Source organism: Meles meles, chromosome X (genome assembly GCF_922984935.1).
Source record: "Meles meles chromosome X, mMelMel3.1 paternal haplotype, whole genome shotgun sequence".
In the NCBI taxonomy this organism is placed as follows: domain Eukaryota; kingdom Metazoa; phylum Chordata; class Mammalia; order Carnivora; family Mustelidae; genus Meles; species Meles meles.
Window position 1 is genome coordinate 90,257,117 of NC_060087.1, and position 16,717 is coordinate 90,273,833.

Here is a 16,717-nt window from a genome sequence, read left to right on the forward strand (position 1 = left end):
GCAGAGCATTATATAATCATAGTAAATAGTAATAAAATTAAATGCAAATGTCATAAAAGAACAAATCAAGTACAGTATTCAGGTGAAGGCTTGAACTCAGCTCAGCCCCAGCATGCTGGCTTGTTGATTAGCATAAAAAAATAGAGAGGAAGAAAAAAAAATCTCTCAAACTGCTCTTACCAAGCCTTCAGAGGTCTAGTTTTGATGCTGCCTGCCAGATGGAAAATGATGCAGACGGGAAAAAATCCTGTACTTACTTCTCAAAATTAAGACAGGATGGGGGAGTGTGTTTGCGGGGTGAACATATGTGAATAAATATGGTATATCTCTTAATTTGTTCCTGATGATTAAATTTTAACTGGTTTCCATTGGAAAATCACAGATATGATATTTTCCATTTAACGATTCAAGCCCTCCGAGTCAGATATATTTTTGCCTTGTTGAACCAGGAATCAAACATTGGATAAAAGTTGCAAACTGATTTTGATGTATATTGATGCACTTTTTCTCTTTTCCAGGGTCGCTATGGCAACAGCATCTTCTCAAGTTCTGATTCCAGACATCAATTTTAACGATGCCTTTGAAAACTTCGCTTTAGATTTTTCCAGAGAAAAGAAACTGCTGGAGGGGCTAGATTATTTAACAGGTGTGAAAATACTGTGGTTTCCTTCCCATTTTAATGCTTGTCTTTTGGTGTTCTCTTACTTTAAGGTAATCAGAAAAGGACCATATTTGTAATGAAAATGCTTTTATATCTTTTAAGATAACACATGTCTCTTTTTAGATAGAATATACTTTAGCTCATGTATCAGAAAAGAAAGATGATGTGTCAGATATTTCTGGGGGCAGATGGGAGTACCATCATACCTAAAGGTCAAGAAAAAAGAAGACATTGCTGATAGATTTCTCCTTATGAGCTTATCAGTAATATATTGTTGCTTGTTGTTGAAGGGGTTAGAACTCAGGTGGCAATTATGGAATACTAAAACATGTCCCGCTTGGATACGTGTACTGTCCAAATGGTTTTAAGGAAATTTGAGGAACTAGCAGATTAGGATGAAAAAATGTAAGAACTGTCTGGCTTGCAGACAATTTTAGGGAATGAGGGATGCAACCAGACTGTGAAAAATTCTTGCTACCTTCAGGATTATTGAATGGTCACTTCCCGAGAAAAATACACACATACAATAATTAGGGATTGGTCATTATTTTTGTTAACATATTAAAATAACTGTCATTTACTGAACAACTACTTTATGCCAGACACTGTATATTCATTTTGTAGTATAAGTATCTACCACAAATCTGTCAGGTAATGGTCATCCCTTATTTCACAGATAAGAGAACTCGTATAATTGGCTCTTGGCCATCCTACCCAGAATATATGATAAAACTTATTTTAAAATAAAAAGAAACAGGTAGAAGGTCCTGCAATAAGAAAACCACATGACCACGGGAGGTCTCGGCACTTGGCTTCCATCGAACACATCTCGTTGATGAAGAGAACCTCCTCGCCACGAGGTGTTGAGTTGGGAAGCAAGAGTGACAACTGTTAAAATTCCAGAACAGAGAGAGTGTGCCTTCCTCACCTTCTTTTCCACCTTTCCTTACAGCCCCAAACCCACCATCTATCCGAGAGGAGCTCTGTACTGCCTCCCACGACACCATTACAGTCCACTGGATCTCAGATGATGAGTTCAGCATCAGCTCCTATGAGCTTCAGTACACCATATTCACTGGCCAGGCTAACTTCATCAGTAAGTCATGGTGTAGTTGGGGCCTGTGGCCAGAGATAAGGAAATGTAAGGAAGCAGTAAGCTGCTCAAGATTGGCCGGGGCGCCACGAGGCAAGTGTTTGTAAGACATGTTAGGTTGTTGAGTATAGTGTTTCTCATAGACAGTGTAAGCTCCCCAAGGGCATTGCAAAGACCGTATTGCTGGGTGGACAAGCAAGGTGTGTATTTCCTTGCTGGGGGAGTCACGGGGGCCACTCCCACTTGTTTATGTAATCCCTAGCCTTTCCTCAGTTAATCCATGTCACTCTGCTCATCCTGAGTCAGAACCCAGTGCAGAATTCATTCCTGGGTAGCCACGCTACTGTCATTGCTGATTCTGTGTGTATGAACATCTCTCTCCTCGGCTCTTCTTCCACTTCATTAACATGATAAAATACATCACGTTCGAGGATAACTGCTTCCTTTCCCGGACCTATTTGTGTCTGCGATGGTAGTGATAAGTTTTCTGCCTCTGTCACTGTCCCCCTTCTCCCCCTCCTCTGAGAACGACACCAAATACAAAAATGTGGCAGTGGGCCATGAAATGAAAGCTGTTTAAAAAGCAGTCACTGAGCTCACATGTTATGGTTTCACCTTCTGGTGAATTAGAGCAAGACCAGGCAGAATAGAAACTTGACTCATCGATGGCCAGATAAGAGACCCAGTTGCGAGTTCCCCTCCCTGTGCTGGGGAGAACTGGAAAGCAGAATTAAAACTGGATTCAAGACCAGAACTGATTCCCACCCTAAGGTTCACTCTAGGACTCTCGCCCTAGTCCGCAGAGCTGCAAATTAGTATTTTCTTTTACCTTTGTACGTGTGTGTGCATCTATGTCTCACTTCGCACACAGGCCCACATGAGAGGAATTTTCCCCTCGACACCAGTCCAATAGGCTTCCTTTTCCTGTTTGGTGCCCATGCTGGGCCACAGGGTGGGCTGGGGAGGTGACAGGACATTGCGGGTCACACTTGAAAAACACTTGCCTCGTGCAGCTCCCACCTAAGCCACTGGGTAGCTGTACTCCTAGGTGTTTTATTCAACTTGAGGAGTCACAAACCCTGAGACCTCCCTGACATGCTTTCCTGCACTTGTCTCTCTCTCTCTCTCTCCCTTGCTCTGGTGAGTCTTACAGCCAGCAACTGAGCTTCTCCTTCCTGAGAGGGGTAGAGCAGTGGTCTGCTGGGAGCCGAGCCATAAGTCCAAGCGACAAAGACCTGAAGGCTCTGCTCTCCATTTTCCAAAGATATATAGCCCTTTGCAAAGAAGAACTTAAAGGATGATTCTTAATGGCGATAGGATCATGGCGCCTTCGGATTGGAAGGAACCTTAGAAGTCTTTTAGGCTAATCTTCTTCCCTTCTACTAGACACCCAGTGGATGACTGTCCTGCCTCTACTGGAACATTTCCAGTTCTGGTGATAGGTAGCTCACTTCTAACAAAATAACTCATTCTGTTGTTGTGTTGTTGTAAATCATTGTCAGGGCTTCCTTAAAGAGGGCCTAACCCTTCCTCCTAGTAAATAACAGTGACGACAAGAATTGATAACGTGCATTCATTTTGTCATTTATAAACACTCCCACATAGATCATCGTGCTGAGTCCTCATGGCTTCTTCCCTAGCCTTATGGCATAGATGATACTAATTCTGTTTTATGGATGAAGAAGCTGAGGTTCACGTGAAATGAGTTTCCCAAGGTCACAGAGCTACAAACTGATGGAGTCAAGGTTTGAACACAAGCCTGTCAAACTTCAAGTTTAATGTTTCTTGAATGAAACCCACAGCTACTGATTAGTGCTAGTCCTGGCCTTTTGTGCCTCACTAACAAACCTGATCCATCTCTCCCATGACAGTTCTTCAGACAACTTTAGGTAGCTCTCATGTACGTCCCTTCTAAATTTTCTCTTTTCCAGGCTAAACGCCCTTAATTCTTTGAATTGCTCCTCATGTGAGGTGGTTTCAGGCCCCTTACTGTCATGGTATCCTTTTTAGGAACACACTGCTGTGTGTCAAAGTGCTTTATAAAATGCACTGTCTAGGGGCGCCTGGGTGGCTCAGTTGGTTAAGCACCCAACTCTTGGTTATGGCTCAGGTCGTGATCTCAGGGGCCTGGGATAGAGTCCCACATTGGGCTCTGCATTCATCATGGAGTCTGAGAGTCTCTCACCCTCTCCCTCTCCCACTTGTGCTCACTCTCTCTCTAAAATAAATGCATAAAATATTTTTAAAAACGTGCTCTCGAAAAAGTGAATAGAGTACTCCAAAAGTGATCTGACCACCCTAGCCCTGAACCTTTTTATTCCAGTAGTCACACTGACTACTGAGTGTTGATTACTGAGCATGTAGTCACTTGAAATCCCTAGGTCTTTCAAATGCTTGATTGTTTAAATTGAAATGCAACACCTTGAATTCATCCCTCTTCCATTTTGTCTGGTTAGCTTTGACTTCACATTCTAGCTTGCCAAAATCCTTTCAAATCCAGTTTCTGTCCTCCCAGCCTGTCTTCCATGTCATCTTCCAGTCTATTGGAATAGGATAGTGACAAGGGCAGGGCCCTGAGCAAAATTCTTCCTGGCAATGGGCAGATGAGACGAAAATATTTTAGGGGGCGCCTGGGTGACTCAGTAGATTGAGCCTCCAACCCTTGACTGTGGCTCACGTCATGATCTCAGGATCCTGGGATCGAGTCCCATGTTGGGCTCTGTCCTCAGCAGGGAATCTGTTTGTCCCACCTCTCCCTCTCAGTAAATAAATGAATAAAATCTTAAAGAAAAAGATGAAACTATTTTTTGGGGAATACATATTCATGAAAATTCAAGGGCCTAATTTTTTAATCGGTCTGGCCTACCTCTGTTTTGCCACTGTTGATTGAACCTTGGCTCTGAAAGTTGCTTTCCTTTGAGGTTTTCCCACATTTTCTCTTCTTAAACCACTTTGTTGAGATTTAATGGACATTCCAAAAGTTGTCCATCAACAGATCAATGGATAAAGAAAATATGTTATGCCCATACAATAAAATATAATTCAGCCTTAAAAAAGAAGGAAATTATATGCTATTTGTGACAACATGGATGAACTCGAGGGTATTATGCTTAGTGAAATAAGCCAGGCACAGAAGGACAAATAGGACCTGATACCATTTATATGAGGAATCTTAAAATAATGAAACTCCACATTTTCTTTAACTGGCCATTTCTTTCTTGTGGGCTAGAATTTTGTCTGGAGAAGTAGTTCCCCTTATTCTTCTTTTTGCTTTTCTTTCTTTCTCTCTTTTCCTTTTCCTTTTCTTCATCTATAACTATCTCCCCACCTCATCTAAGATTTGGAATGGTCACAAGCCAATAATGTTTCCGATGATGCTGTTAGCTGAATTCAAACAGATGTTTGGCCAATTGTCTTCCTCATTACTGTCTATCTTTAGTCTATTTCAGTTTTTGTGTTTTGCATTATGCAAGCACTGGCCATACCTTCTGTCTGAGCAGGCCGACTCTAACATACTGCCACAAAGATAAAACTTCTATTTCCTCTCCTTTTCATTTCCTTGCAAATGTTCTCCACCACACATTTACACTCAGGTTCATGGATTTCCATATTGTGGTCTTTCCCATTTGAGCCAGGTGTATACTTCCATTACCAGAATTCACTCGTTAACCCCATCTCACCAACTCTCAGTGACACCTAGAGAATTCTATATTTGCCTTTTCAAAATTTAGAAATGATTTCAAAATCACAGAAAAGTTGTAAGAGTAGCACAAAAAATGTCTGTATACTCTTTACCCAGATTCATCTGTTGTTAATATTTTGTCCCATTTCCTTTATCATTTGCTAGCATTCCCCATCTATTTCTGAACCATTTGAGAGTAAATCGCATACATCATTACCTCTGACCACTAAATTCTTCAATGTAGGTTTTCTAATAAGGAAACTCTTATATAACCACAGTGTGGTTATCAACTTGAAGAGATTTAATACAATACTTTTTTTCTGATCCCACCATTCATATTCCAATTTTGACAGTTGACCCAATAACCCCCTTTCAAACATATAAAAGACCTGATATTGTCCGTTAGAGTCAAGGATCAGGCATTGCATTCAATTGTCATTATCCCTAGTCCCCTTTAATCTAGAACACTTCCTCAGCCTTTCTTTGTCTTTAACGACATTGACCTCTTTTTAAAAATGCCCTTTTATTTCTTTATTATACTGTCCCTTATTTTTAGGTTCCTCTGATGTTTCCTCATGATTTATATTCAGATTATGCATTCATGGCTGGAATACTGCATCGGAGATGTTGTGACCTATCGAGGACATCACATCTGGAGGCATGTGATGTCCACTTGCCCTTCGTTGTTGATGCTAATTTTGTTCAGCTGGTCAAAGACATTGCGGGATTTCTTCACCACGTAGTTACTATTTTTCTTTTTGCAACTAATAAGCAATCCCTGTGGTGATACTTTGAGACAATGAAAATGTCCTGCTTCCTCATCAAACTCATCACACCCCACTCCTGTTTTAGCATCAGTCAAAAATTCTTGCGTGTTCCAGTCTTTACCCTGATGATTGCAAAATGATTTTCCAAATGAGCACTCCCTCCCCCATTTACTAGTTGGCACTCTGCATTCTACTATAAGCAAAAGCCCCATCTTCTGTTTATTTATCTACTTCTCAGTATAGACTCGTGAATTCTTTTTCTTCAGTGGTTTATATTTCTTCACTGCCCTTGCTTATTTTGATGCTCAGATTGTCCAGAGTTAGCCAATAAGGGCCATTTAAGCTGACTCCTGGGTCCTTACATTTTCCCATCATTTTCTTGAGCACTTCTTTACTTCTAGCAGAACAGAAGATTCTAGGCTCATACTGACCTTATCCTGCCCCAGCCTTGAAATCAGTCATTTTTCTAAGGAACCCTGGTTCGTTTTAATGGGAGGATGTTATTAGAGAACAAGATCTGGGTACTAGGAACATACCCATATACCCACGTACACATACCTATGCACACGCATAATATACAGACACATACCTAACATACGTCTATATGGATGCACATGTGCGTGCGTGCGCACACACACACACACACACACACACACACACACACACACACGTATAGAAATCACGAGTTCATACCAGTACCTCCAATACCAGTCCATCCCCACAGGTTCTTTCTTGCCTTCCCCCACTCCATATTCGTACGTTCCAACTTCCATAGTGAGATTCCTGGCTCCCAATGACATCAACACATGTGCTCATTTGCTTAATCCTGTAATGTATCTAGCAGTTTCAGAAGCGCTTTGCCCGCACTATGACAGAAACAAACAATAGTTCAGGATTTGTTTTCAGTCCTCCTCCTGCCCCCTTCCCTTTGGTGTGGTTGTTTTTCATTGAAATGCAGTAGGGTTCATTTGTTTCAGCTTGTCTTCAGTTTTCATCCCCACTCTTCCCATTCGTATTGATTTAATTGTGCTTTTCTGAATTTGTAAGACAGTGTGTTTCCAAAAGGAAAAACAAGACAAAAAAGGTGTATTCAGAGAAGTGTCTTTCTTTCCCATACCTTTTTAATCCCGTGCCTATCCCTATCCCTTTTTTAATCCTGTCCCTATCCCTTTACCTGCCGACTTCGGGTCACACTTCGGGTCACAAAACATATGTATTGTTCACTTATTTGCCTTTATTTCTTGCAAAAAAATTAGCATACTATCCATGCTTTTCTGCAATTTGCTTTTTTCAACTAACAGTATAACCTGGAAACCATTCCATATCGGTTAATAGAGATCTTCCTCATTCTTTTTCATAGCTACATAGTACTTCATTATGAAGTTCAGTTTTTTGTTTTGTATTGTTAGGAGAATATCTGGAAGACCATTTATTTCCCTCTTTGTATTAAAATTCAACGTGCAATTTATGATTCATACTGTGAATTGGTACATGGATAACCAAGCCCTCCAACATTATTCCTGGCCCTTATCCTTCTCTTTTCATGAGCACCACTGAGCATCTTCACTGGTTATTCTTTCTAGAACATCTCTGTTTGCCCTCCATTGTGCTTCTTTTTCTGATTTTATTTGAGACTTTTTCCAACTTCCTACCAAATTCATTATAAAGCCCTCATGATCAGATCTTTTTCAAAACACTCATGATTATATTTTTTCTAAAATACTCATGATTATTTTAAATTTTCATCCTCACTAAATCCTTTACAAGTGCCGCATAGAAGGGACTACGTTCACTGCTTATTTTCCTTGCCCATTTCTTCACATGCTTTGGTAGAATGGTGGTTAAAAAGCAGTAAACTGATTGAAAAGCAGATAACAGAAGAGAGGAGCCTCGATAATTCACAAACCAGAGCGTCAACCCCTCTTTTACTCACAGTTAGCCAAATACATGTTTTTAATTATGCACATTTTTCTCTGTTTAAGTCAGTGTTTATGATCCAAAGAGTTTCAAAAGCAAAAACCTAGATCTCTGAGCTTGGGAAGGAAGAAGGTTCCAGGCCACAATGTGTTCCTGGACCACCCAACCTCAAATGGGTATTAGAACAGGGAAGGGGCAAAAAATGGGTAGTGTCAAGTGAGGAGATGGTAATGTTTGCTTTGATTTGCATGCCATCTCCTTGGCTTCCCTATATGCTACCTCGGAGCACAGTTAGTTTTGGGAGGAAGGGTGGGGAAGGGGTGGGAGAGATGAGCCATTAGCCCTGACAGCTTCGCTACCTTGCAGGGACAAAGCCATATTGCTGTCCACCACATGCATTGTCACGTAGTGGAGAGAACAGGACTAGGGTGAGAGACGAGGGTTACACTCAGCACATCACCATCTGTCTGTGGCCTTGGGCAAGTCACTTTTTTTTCTCTCAGTCTTAGTTTCCCATTTGTAAAGTGAGGGAAATAGGGTGTGTGGGTGTCCTGTTGGCTCTGAGATTCCATGTTCCTGTGCTCTGCCCAGTGCCACTCCATCCATAGCAGGCCAGGCTCAGCTGTCAGAGGACTGGGCCTTGGGTGTCAAGATGCAGGGACTCCATAAAATAGTGATGATTCTGTGACTTTTGTAGAGTGGCCATAAGGAGCCTGGCATGAGCCTAGCTCCATGGGAGAAAAGAGACAGAAGGTATCTCACTCTGTCTCCTGGGACACAAAAGAAAACAAAATGAAATATTCCTTTTTTTTTTTTTTTTTTGTGGTGGTAGCAGGTTGGGGGAAGGGTTAGCTTTTGATAAATTTTCAGTGTCCATCTCATCCTATTTCTATTACCTGCTGGTTAATGTCCTTTCTTTCCCCCCATTACAGGCCTGTACAATTCAGTGGATAGCTGGATGATTGTGCCCAACATTAAACAGAACCACTACACAGTGCATGGACTTCAGAGTGGGACCCGCTACATCTTCATTGTTAAAGCCATAAACCAGGCAGGCAGCCGGAACAGTGAACCCACCCGACTAAAAACAAATAGTACGTTGTGGTGATTCCGAAAGGAGAGCTCTGTTTTTCCCTCCATGCCAGGGAGTACCTTTAGCCTGAGCGGGGACCCATGGCAGTGCAAGACAGTGGAGGCACTGAGGAGAGGGGCTTTAATAGTTTATGCTTTGGGCACAGGGTTTGCTGGTGCCCTTGGGAAATGCATGAACACAGAGATACATGCAAAGTGCATGTAGTAGTAGCTGGTGTTTGGGGAGGGTGTAAGTAAAGGGTTTTTCTCTGCACCCCATCCCATGCTAGGGGAACAGTTTTGTTAAGACAAGACTATTGGGGATAATCTGGTAGAATCCATCTGCAGAGAAGCCATACCTTTTAGAAATGCTCCTGACCTAAGGGGACTTCCCAGACTTCCAACTAACTCAGCTTAACAAATAGTATTTGTGAGTAGCTGAAACAGTTTTTTCTCTGTCTCCCATAGCACGAAGATTGAAGGTAGGCAGTTCAGGGCTAGTGCAACAGCTAGTTCTGTGATGTTGTAAAAGACCTAAGCTCCTTCTCCCTTTGCATAGTGACATATTGTCATATGGCCACAATAAGGCCCTTGCGGCCTCCAGATGTCATATTTCCTTTTAAGATAGGAAGAGGGGGAGACAGTCGGTGCATACGATGGCTATCTCTTCTATTGAGAAAGCCTGGCACGTTTCTAGAAGTGTCCCCAACCCTGTCTGACTTCTGTTTCCATCTGCTTCCATCTTAATAGCCACCTCTAGCAGCAAGAGAGGCTTCGAGCTAGAGTATTTAGCTCTTCTGCCCTCTATGGTGAAAGTGGGGAAAAGAGAAAAAAGTAGGGAAGGGGGGTTATGTTTGCCAACAGCGTCTGTTACAGACCCATTTTGTATAACACAACTCTTGCTGTACCCAACAATTGGCTTCTAGTCATTTGTTTTATCATATGGTTATAAGAAATTCTAGGTTGTGACTAGTCCTACACAACAAATTCCGTCTCTGATCATTCCTGATGCATCAGTCACTCTAATGAATGTACCTAATCATATGTTATTTACAGCCCCATAGTAAGAGGGTAGAAAGATGGTCTTCACTGAGTTCTTCTTACAATTTTTTGTTCTGCAACCAACCAGCAATTACCTCATCAGCTCCCCTCACTTTGTCTCACCTCAAACACTCCTTCCCCTAGGACCTACTCAAATCCCAAGCTACCCACTGAAATTAAAGCAGAGTACAAAATATATTTGAGAGCATAAGAGCCTGAGAGCCTCCTTTTAATTTGATAACCTATCCAGGGGGGCAGCTTCTTCTTTTATTGAAAATGGTGGCTTCAGGCCCTACTTTCTTAATATAATCCAAATAGCAGCCAACTTGCACTGGCCCAAGAATGATCATCCTATGAAGAATCCCCTGGTAGTGATAGTCCTGGAGGACAGGGATGGCATTCTTAAATACTTCATCATGTGTTTTGTTTTTTCTTTCTTTCTTTTTTTTTCAGGCCAACCCTTTAAACTGGATCCCAAAATGACTCACAAGAAGTTGAAGATCTCCAATGACGGGTTGCAGATGGAGAAGGATGAAAGCTCTCTGAAGAAGAGCCATACCCCGGAGAGGTTTAGCGGCGCCGGGTGCTACGGGGCAGCCGGGAATATATTCATTGACAGTGGCTGCCACTACTGGGAAGTGGTCATGGGTTCCTCCACCTGGTGAGTGCATCCCACTTGTAGTTTTTCTCTTCCTTTGTTCCTGTGAGATTCCATTCCGTAGCATGAACATAGTACCAGTAAGTCAAGGTTAAAAGGCATGTGAGGAAAACCACTCCTAGAAAAATTGGCCAGCTTTTACAAAAGCAAAAATATAAAATCTTGGGAAATACACTGGGCTGGGGGTTGGAAATTACTGCAGCACTCTAATTGCTGACTTCCTAAAACTCTTGTGCTATCAACATTATGGGTATAAATGTAAACTATTTAGTAAAGGAAAAAGCATGCTTTAGATTTCTTATATATTATTCCATATGGTGCCTAGTACCACTGAGATCATTAATGCATGTGTATTTCTCTCTCCTTTCCACGGTCTCACAGGTATGCAATTGGTATCGCTTACAAATCAGCGCCCAAGAATGAATGGATTGGCAAGAATGCCTCCTCATGGGTCTTCTCTCGATGCAATAGTAACTTTGTAGTGAGACATAACAACAAGGAAATGCTGGTGGATGTGCCCCCACAGTTGAAACGTCTGGGTGTCCTTCTGGATTATGACAACAATATGCTATCTTTCTATGACCCAGCTAACTCTCTCCATCTTCATACTTTTGACGTGACCTTCATTCTTCCAGTTTGTCCAACATTCACAATCTGGAACAAATCCCTAATGATCCTGTCTGGCTTGCCTGCCCCAGATTTTATTGATTACCCTGAGCGGCAGGAATGCAACTGTAGGCCTCAAGAATCCCCTTATGTTTCTGGGATGAAAGCTTGCCATTAAGTTTCCAGAGAGCCTATAATTCACTGGCTCTCCAGTCCAGCAGGTTTTCCCCTCCTAAACCTCCGTTAGTGTCCAATATACAAAATACAAAATAAAGTTCATCTGAAGCATCCAAAATAACTAGATACTATAGATTTAATTTCTGTGCATTAACACTTGTATTTGAATTAATGTATTGAGTCTCTCAGAATGAATTATCTGAGTAGTCTGGGTTCAAGCCATTGGAGGAGAAATTTAGAGAATACCTCTCTTATCGTTGGAGAATTAAAAATTCCCAGTGATTTAGGAGTATAAATGATATTGGAAGGAATTAGGATAATTCTAAGTAAATAATGTAGAAAGATCTTCTGAACAAGGGGCTAGCCAGCCGGAAAGGTGTGCGTGGGTGGGGGCGTCAGCCTTTCCTAGCACTGGCCAGTTTGGCCAAGTAGAATTTTGAGGAGTCAAAGGATCACATATTATACGTAGTTTTTGATAAAAAGTCTACAGTTGAGGATTTATTATACAAAGAACATGTATGTGTATATATAATATATATATATATAAAATGAATAAATAATATATGTTATATATTCATTTTATAATTATATATACATAATAAATTTTTTGATTTGCTCATTTGAGTGAGAAATATACTGGAAGGGAAAATGAGTTATATCATCCATTTTTGTCCCCTAAAGGGAACATCATCAAAATCAGGCAACATTTCCTCCCCCACTCCATTCATCCCTCCCATTCTCCCTCCTGTCACACACACAGGTACATGTGCAATAATGACATAGGAGCTGGGAAGAGCTCTAAATTGGATTAGGAGAGATTGGGGGACAAGATTTCACAAGAGATGCTATTGCCAGATAGAAAATTGATCCAAGTAGAAGCACAGTTTCACTGAGGCTGCCTAATGGAGGAGGTTCATTTGAATTGTTAAAAGTTCCATCACGGAATGTCCCAAAGAAATAACGTTTCATTACTCTCAAGTACATACAGTTACTAGAATTAGGCTTTAAAAAAAGAAAAAAAAAAAGAGTTGCATAATGGATGTTCTTTAGGAACTTTATTTACTTAATCAGTAAGAATGGAGTTTTCTAGATGCAACAACAATTTGCATATAAATGTACTTGTATTTTCAGATAAAACACTTCTGAAGTGCTTTAGAGTGCCCGAGAACAGTCTGTTTGCCTAAACAGGTTAAAGAATTATTCCTCTTGTGATCTTGTTTACACTAGTCATCTGCTTATAGGACCCTTCCGTGGCGAGTGCAAATGTAACTTTAATCCCAGTTTTCCTCACTGTTATTGAAGGGCATCAAGTTTTATGGTCTGTGATTTTTGTCAGTCCCGCTGCAGGGACTGGGGATGTCAGAACCAGAGCTTTCTCCTTCCCAGGAGATAAGTCCACCTCGAGGACTCTATTTCTTGGGAGTTGCGAAAATATTATTTCTGTACAAAGCAGTAGCTGTTACAAGCCACCAGACTGGAGCCTTGGAACAATGCCAAAATGTCTCCCCTCTTCCTTCCAACAGCTTTGGTAGACGTATGTTCATTCGTTCATTCATTCATTCATTCATTCATTCAACAAACTACTAGATGCTGGGTACCATTCTGTTGCTGATGTATTCATAAAAACACAGTCCCTTGCTGTCAAATGCCTTACTGTTCTGTAGGAGAGACAAAGTAGCTATAAAAATCCCCTAAATAACAGCTTTGTATTGTTTATTCACTTAACAGGGAAAGCAGGACTGATGCGCATACAGATGGCAGGCTCAAACTTACGTTATCTAGCAGCAACATCGGCTTTTTCGTTGAAATAAACCGTATGTCATTTCTGCTAATTAGGAAAAGAGCAACCTCAGTCAGATCGAGCGGTGCGGGGAGCTAGCTTGCTGCCATGGACAGCTCATAGTCTTTGGACTAAAATAATCCTAGTTCTTCTGCCATTTCCTAGTGGTGTGACCTAGGGTAAGCACTTCACTTCTCTGAGCCTCTGTTTCCTCTTCTGTAAAATAATACCTACCTCACAAGGCTGTTGCAAAGATTTCAAAAGATAGCACATGTAAACTGCCTAGCACAGCACCTGGCACGTAGTGAAGTGCACAAGAAACATTCACTCCCTCCTCCCTGCCCCGGCCCCAGTACAGTGTAGCGGTGCTTTTAAATGGATGCCTTTCATTTCTCAGTTACTCTGGTCTCTCCTTGAGGGGTCGGCCCTCGGTTTTTTTAAAAAAAAAATCTATTTCCCCACTCCCCCTTCAGAAAACCTCTCACCGGCTCCCATAGCGTTCAGTAGAAGGTCCCATTTACTTCGGGTTTGGCTTTTCAGGTCCCTTGTTAGCTTTCCCAGCTTCAGCCTTTGCCACTTTTCCTCCTTCCACTTGTTATGTGAGACAAGGTCAACTCTTCATACAAGTTGTTCTCTGGGCCTGGAATAGAGACATTACTAACAGTTCTGATGCCCAGAGGGGACAGGAATTGTTCTTGCATTGAGGGAATAGTGTTAAAATGCTATAAATGCAGAACACACCCCCCACCCCAGTCCAATTCCTTTTACCTTATCTTTGGGTCTCCGCAGCTATTCATTTTTTTCTGCCCTTTACCTTTTAGTGGCCTGGGACAAAGCTTCAATTTCCCCACCTTACATCTGACCCTAGCCTAGACTACCTTTCCCCACCCACACCCTCTCAACCAGATTAACTCCTGACCACCCCCTAGACTGGGGTATGTTCTCTTCTGAGCTCTCATGGCACCCTGAGATTTTCCCCCACCCCCTTCTCAGCAATAAGCACCTTGTATAGCAGTGTTTTTCAACGTGTGGTCCTCAGACCGCCTGGTAGAGTCACCTTTGGTGTTTGTAAAAACAGTGATCCTAGACCCCACTCCTGATCTACTTAGTTGGACTATCTGGGCACATAAGTGGAATTTTACATTTTGAACAAGTTCCCAGGTAATTCTGATGCACACAAAAGTTTAATGTATAATAATCATCTTCCCTACTAGACTGTGAATACCTTGAGGGCAGGGACTGTGTCTTTTGTTGTTGTTGTACTTTTTAATACTTGGCATGGTGCGTGGAACAGAGTAGTTGCCTGACTAATGTTTATTGAATGGATGTACGAATGAACGAATGAATAAGCAAAGTTTCCCTGTTGTACTCTGATATCCATACCGGTGTTTATTTCCTGGGCAGGAAAGCTTGGTTACTTCTTCATTTGGGCTGTGTTAATATTATTTTGCAGATGTTCCAGGACTTATACATATAAATGACTATTGTCTGCCTCAGAAGCTCTTTGGAAGTTAACTTGGGGAATTGTTTAGAGCATGTGGCACCATTCTTTTCAAGAACTTTCCAATCTTTTCAAACTTCGTCCTCTGAAGGTGAATTTAAGTTTGGGCTACAGTCAAAAATTGCTCATAGCTTAACCTACTGAATAATGTAGGAAATTAATTTGGGTTTTGGGTAAACAGTGACATCTCTCAGACAAATAATGAAAAGTGCTTTCCACGAAACAACATGGTGGCAAAGTACTCTCCAGTGGGGGTGTGGTGATTCCCGGAGATTTCAAGGCTTTCGTAGATAGTGGCAATGCCAGAGACCTTAAGAGAAGTCATTGACTGGCTCTAGCTAGACAAACCCAGTTGGACAAAGGGAGTAAGACTTGTATTTAACATCTTCAAGGAAGGCGATGCCCTCAGTTTTCATTCTTGTTGCCCTACTCAATCTATTCTCCTACAATCTTTTCTGCTAGCAAATTATTCTTTCTGTCTGCAATTTATGCTTGTTTCCACTTTTTTATATTGTCTTATTGAAGAAAGCACAAAACTAATCAAAATAGAGTTAAACCTGTTTTGAGAATATGAAAGAAATTTTAATGCCACGTCGGAGTTGTGACTACTTGTAAGTAAGAATTGCTGCATCTGTATGTGTTTTTATCATATAATTCCATTGTGTAACTTTGGATGCAGTGAAATTCAGATTTCAGCAACATCATTTATGTGTTCTTCTCAGCTTAAATACACTAGGTGAATTTTCTAAGCTTCCATGGTTTACATATTTATATATGACTACCTGGATGGAGCAATCCATGGATGGACTTTTTGATAAGCTCAAATATTTGATACCCTTTCCTCTACAGAATGGAGAATGTGAGGCTGACAGATAAGAACCACTCCCATGCTTATTTCCATTCCTGAAGCCAATTGCAGCCTTGGAGCCATTGGCTGTATTTGGCTGTGTATTACAGGTTGGCCAGGTCGACTGCCATCAGGGCAGGTAAAACTGCCTTTTACCGTCTGGTCTGCCAGCTTCAGACATATACTGTGTTATTGTTGTTGGCTAGAATATTTATTAGACTATTGTTGGACTATTTTTTATCAAATATTTTATCCCAGACTTGTTTGTACTGGGAGCTCTGGACCAATAGTGTCTCTCCTAGTGACAGAAATCTGAGCATCTGTGGATTACACAGCCTCATCCTTCTAAAATATCCCAGCCATCCAAAATGCTATATTATGAATTAAATAAATATCTATGTATTCATGAGTTCTCGATTGTCTCTCACTGGAGTTTAAATTGGGGAAAGCTGAAAAGGAAGATGGCTATAGGTTACTGGAATTGTCTAAATGACTTGGGGGAAATCGGTTATCATTTAAAAGGTAGAGATTTGGGCAGAGAAGATCAAGGGAGTCTAGAAATTGGGATCCAATCATAAAGACTGGTTTCAGGAACAGTCAATAGTCAGGAAGACTAAAGAAATGAAGGTGTAAGACCCAAGAAGACATGCACATTATGTTTCAGGGATTGAGGCAGAAGGTGGGAATTAAGGAAGAACAAAGAAAATCCCATTGCTGGAACTTATTGGTTAAGGTCAGTTGTAGGGCCAGAAGTGACTTGAAACAGATTGTCAGACCAAGGGCCTATAGAAATGATGGCCACAACACAAGAAGATTAAAATAAAAGATAGACAAAAATTTGGAATATCAGGGGCTTATTGGTCTACCTGGAGAGCAACCTAGGCAAAGGCCAAATATGGGGCTATTACCCACAGGT

The 16,717-nt window shown here is 41.3% G+C and overlaps 1 protein-coding gene across 4 annotated transcripts in view; it reads left to right on the forward strand.

The window, feature by feature from the left end:
• MID2 (midline 2) overlaps positions 1-16,161 on the forward strand; it is a 98,263-nt gene extending 82,102 nt beyond the window's left edge. For 3 of the 4 annotated variants that reach the window (XM_045996084.1, XM_045996081.1, XM_045996080.1), the window contains exons 6-10: positions 519-646; positions 1,614-1,847; positions 9,053-9,214; positions 10,686-10,893; positions 11,272-16,161. In XM_045996084.1, coding sequence (XP_045852040.1) covers positions 519-646; positions 1,614-1,847; positions 9,053-9,214; positions 10,686-10,893; positions 11,272-11,674 — 1,135 coding nt within the window. In that variant the 3' untranslated portion in view covers positions 11,675-16,161. The remainder of the gene's footprint in view (positions 1-518; positions 647-1,613; positions 1,848-9,052; positions 9,215-10,685; positions 10,894-11,271) is intronic. The other variant, XM_045996083.1, reaches the window with a different exon arrangement.
• Positions 16,162-16,717: the final 556 nt, after the last annotated feature.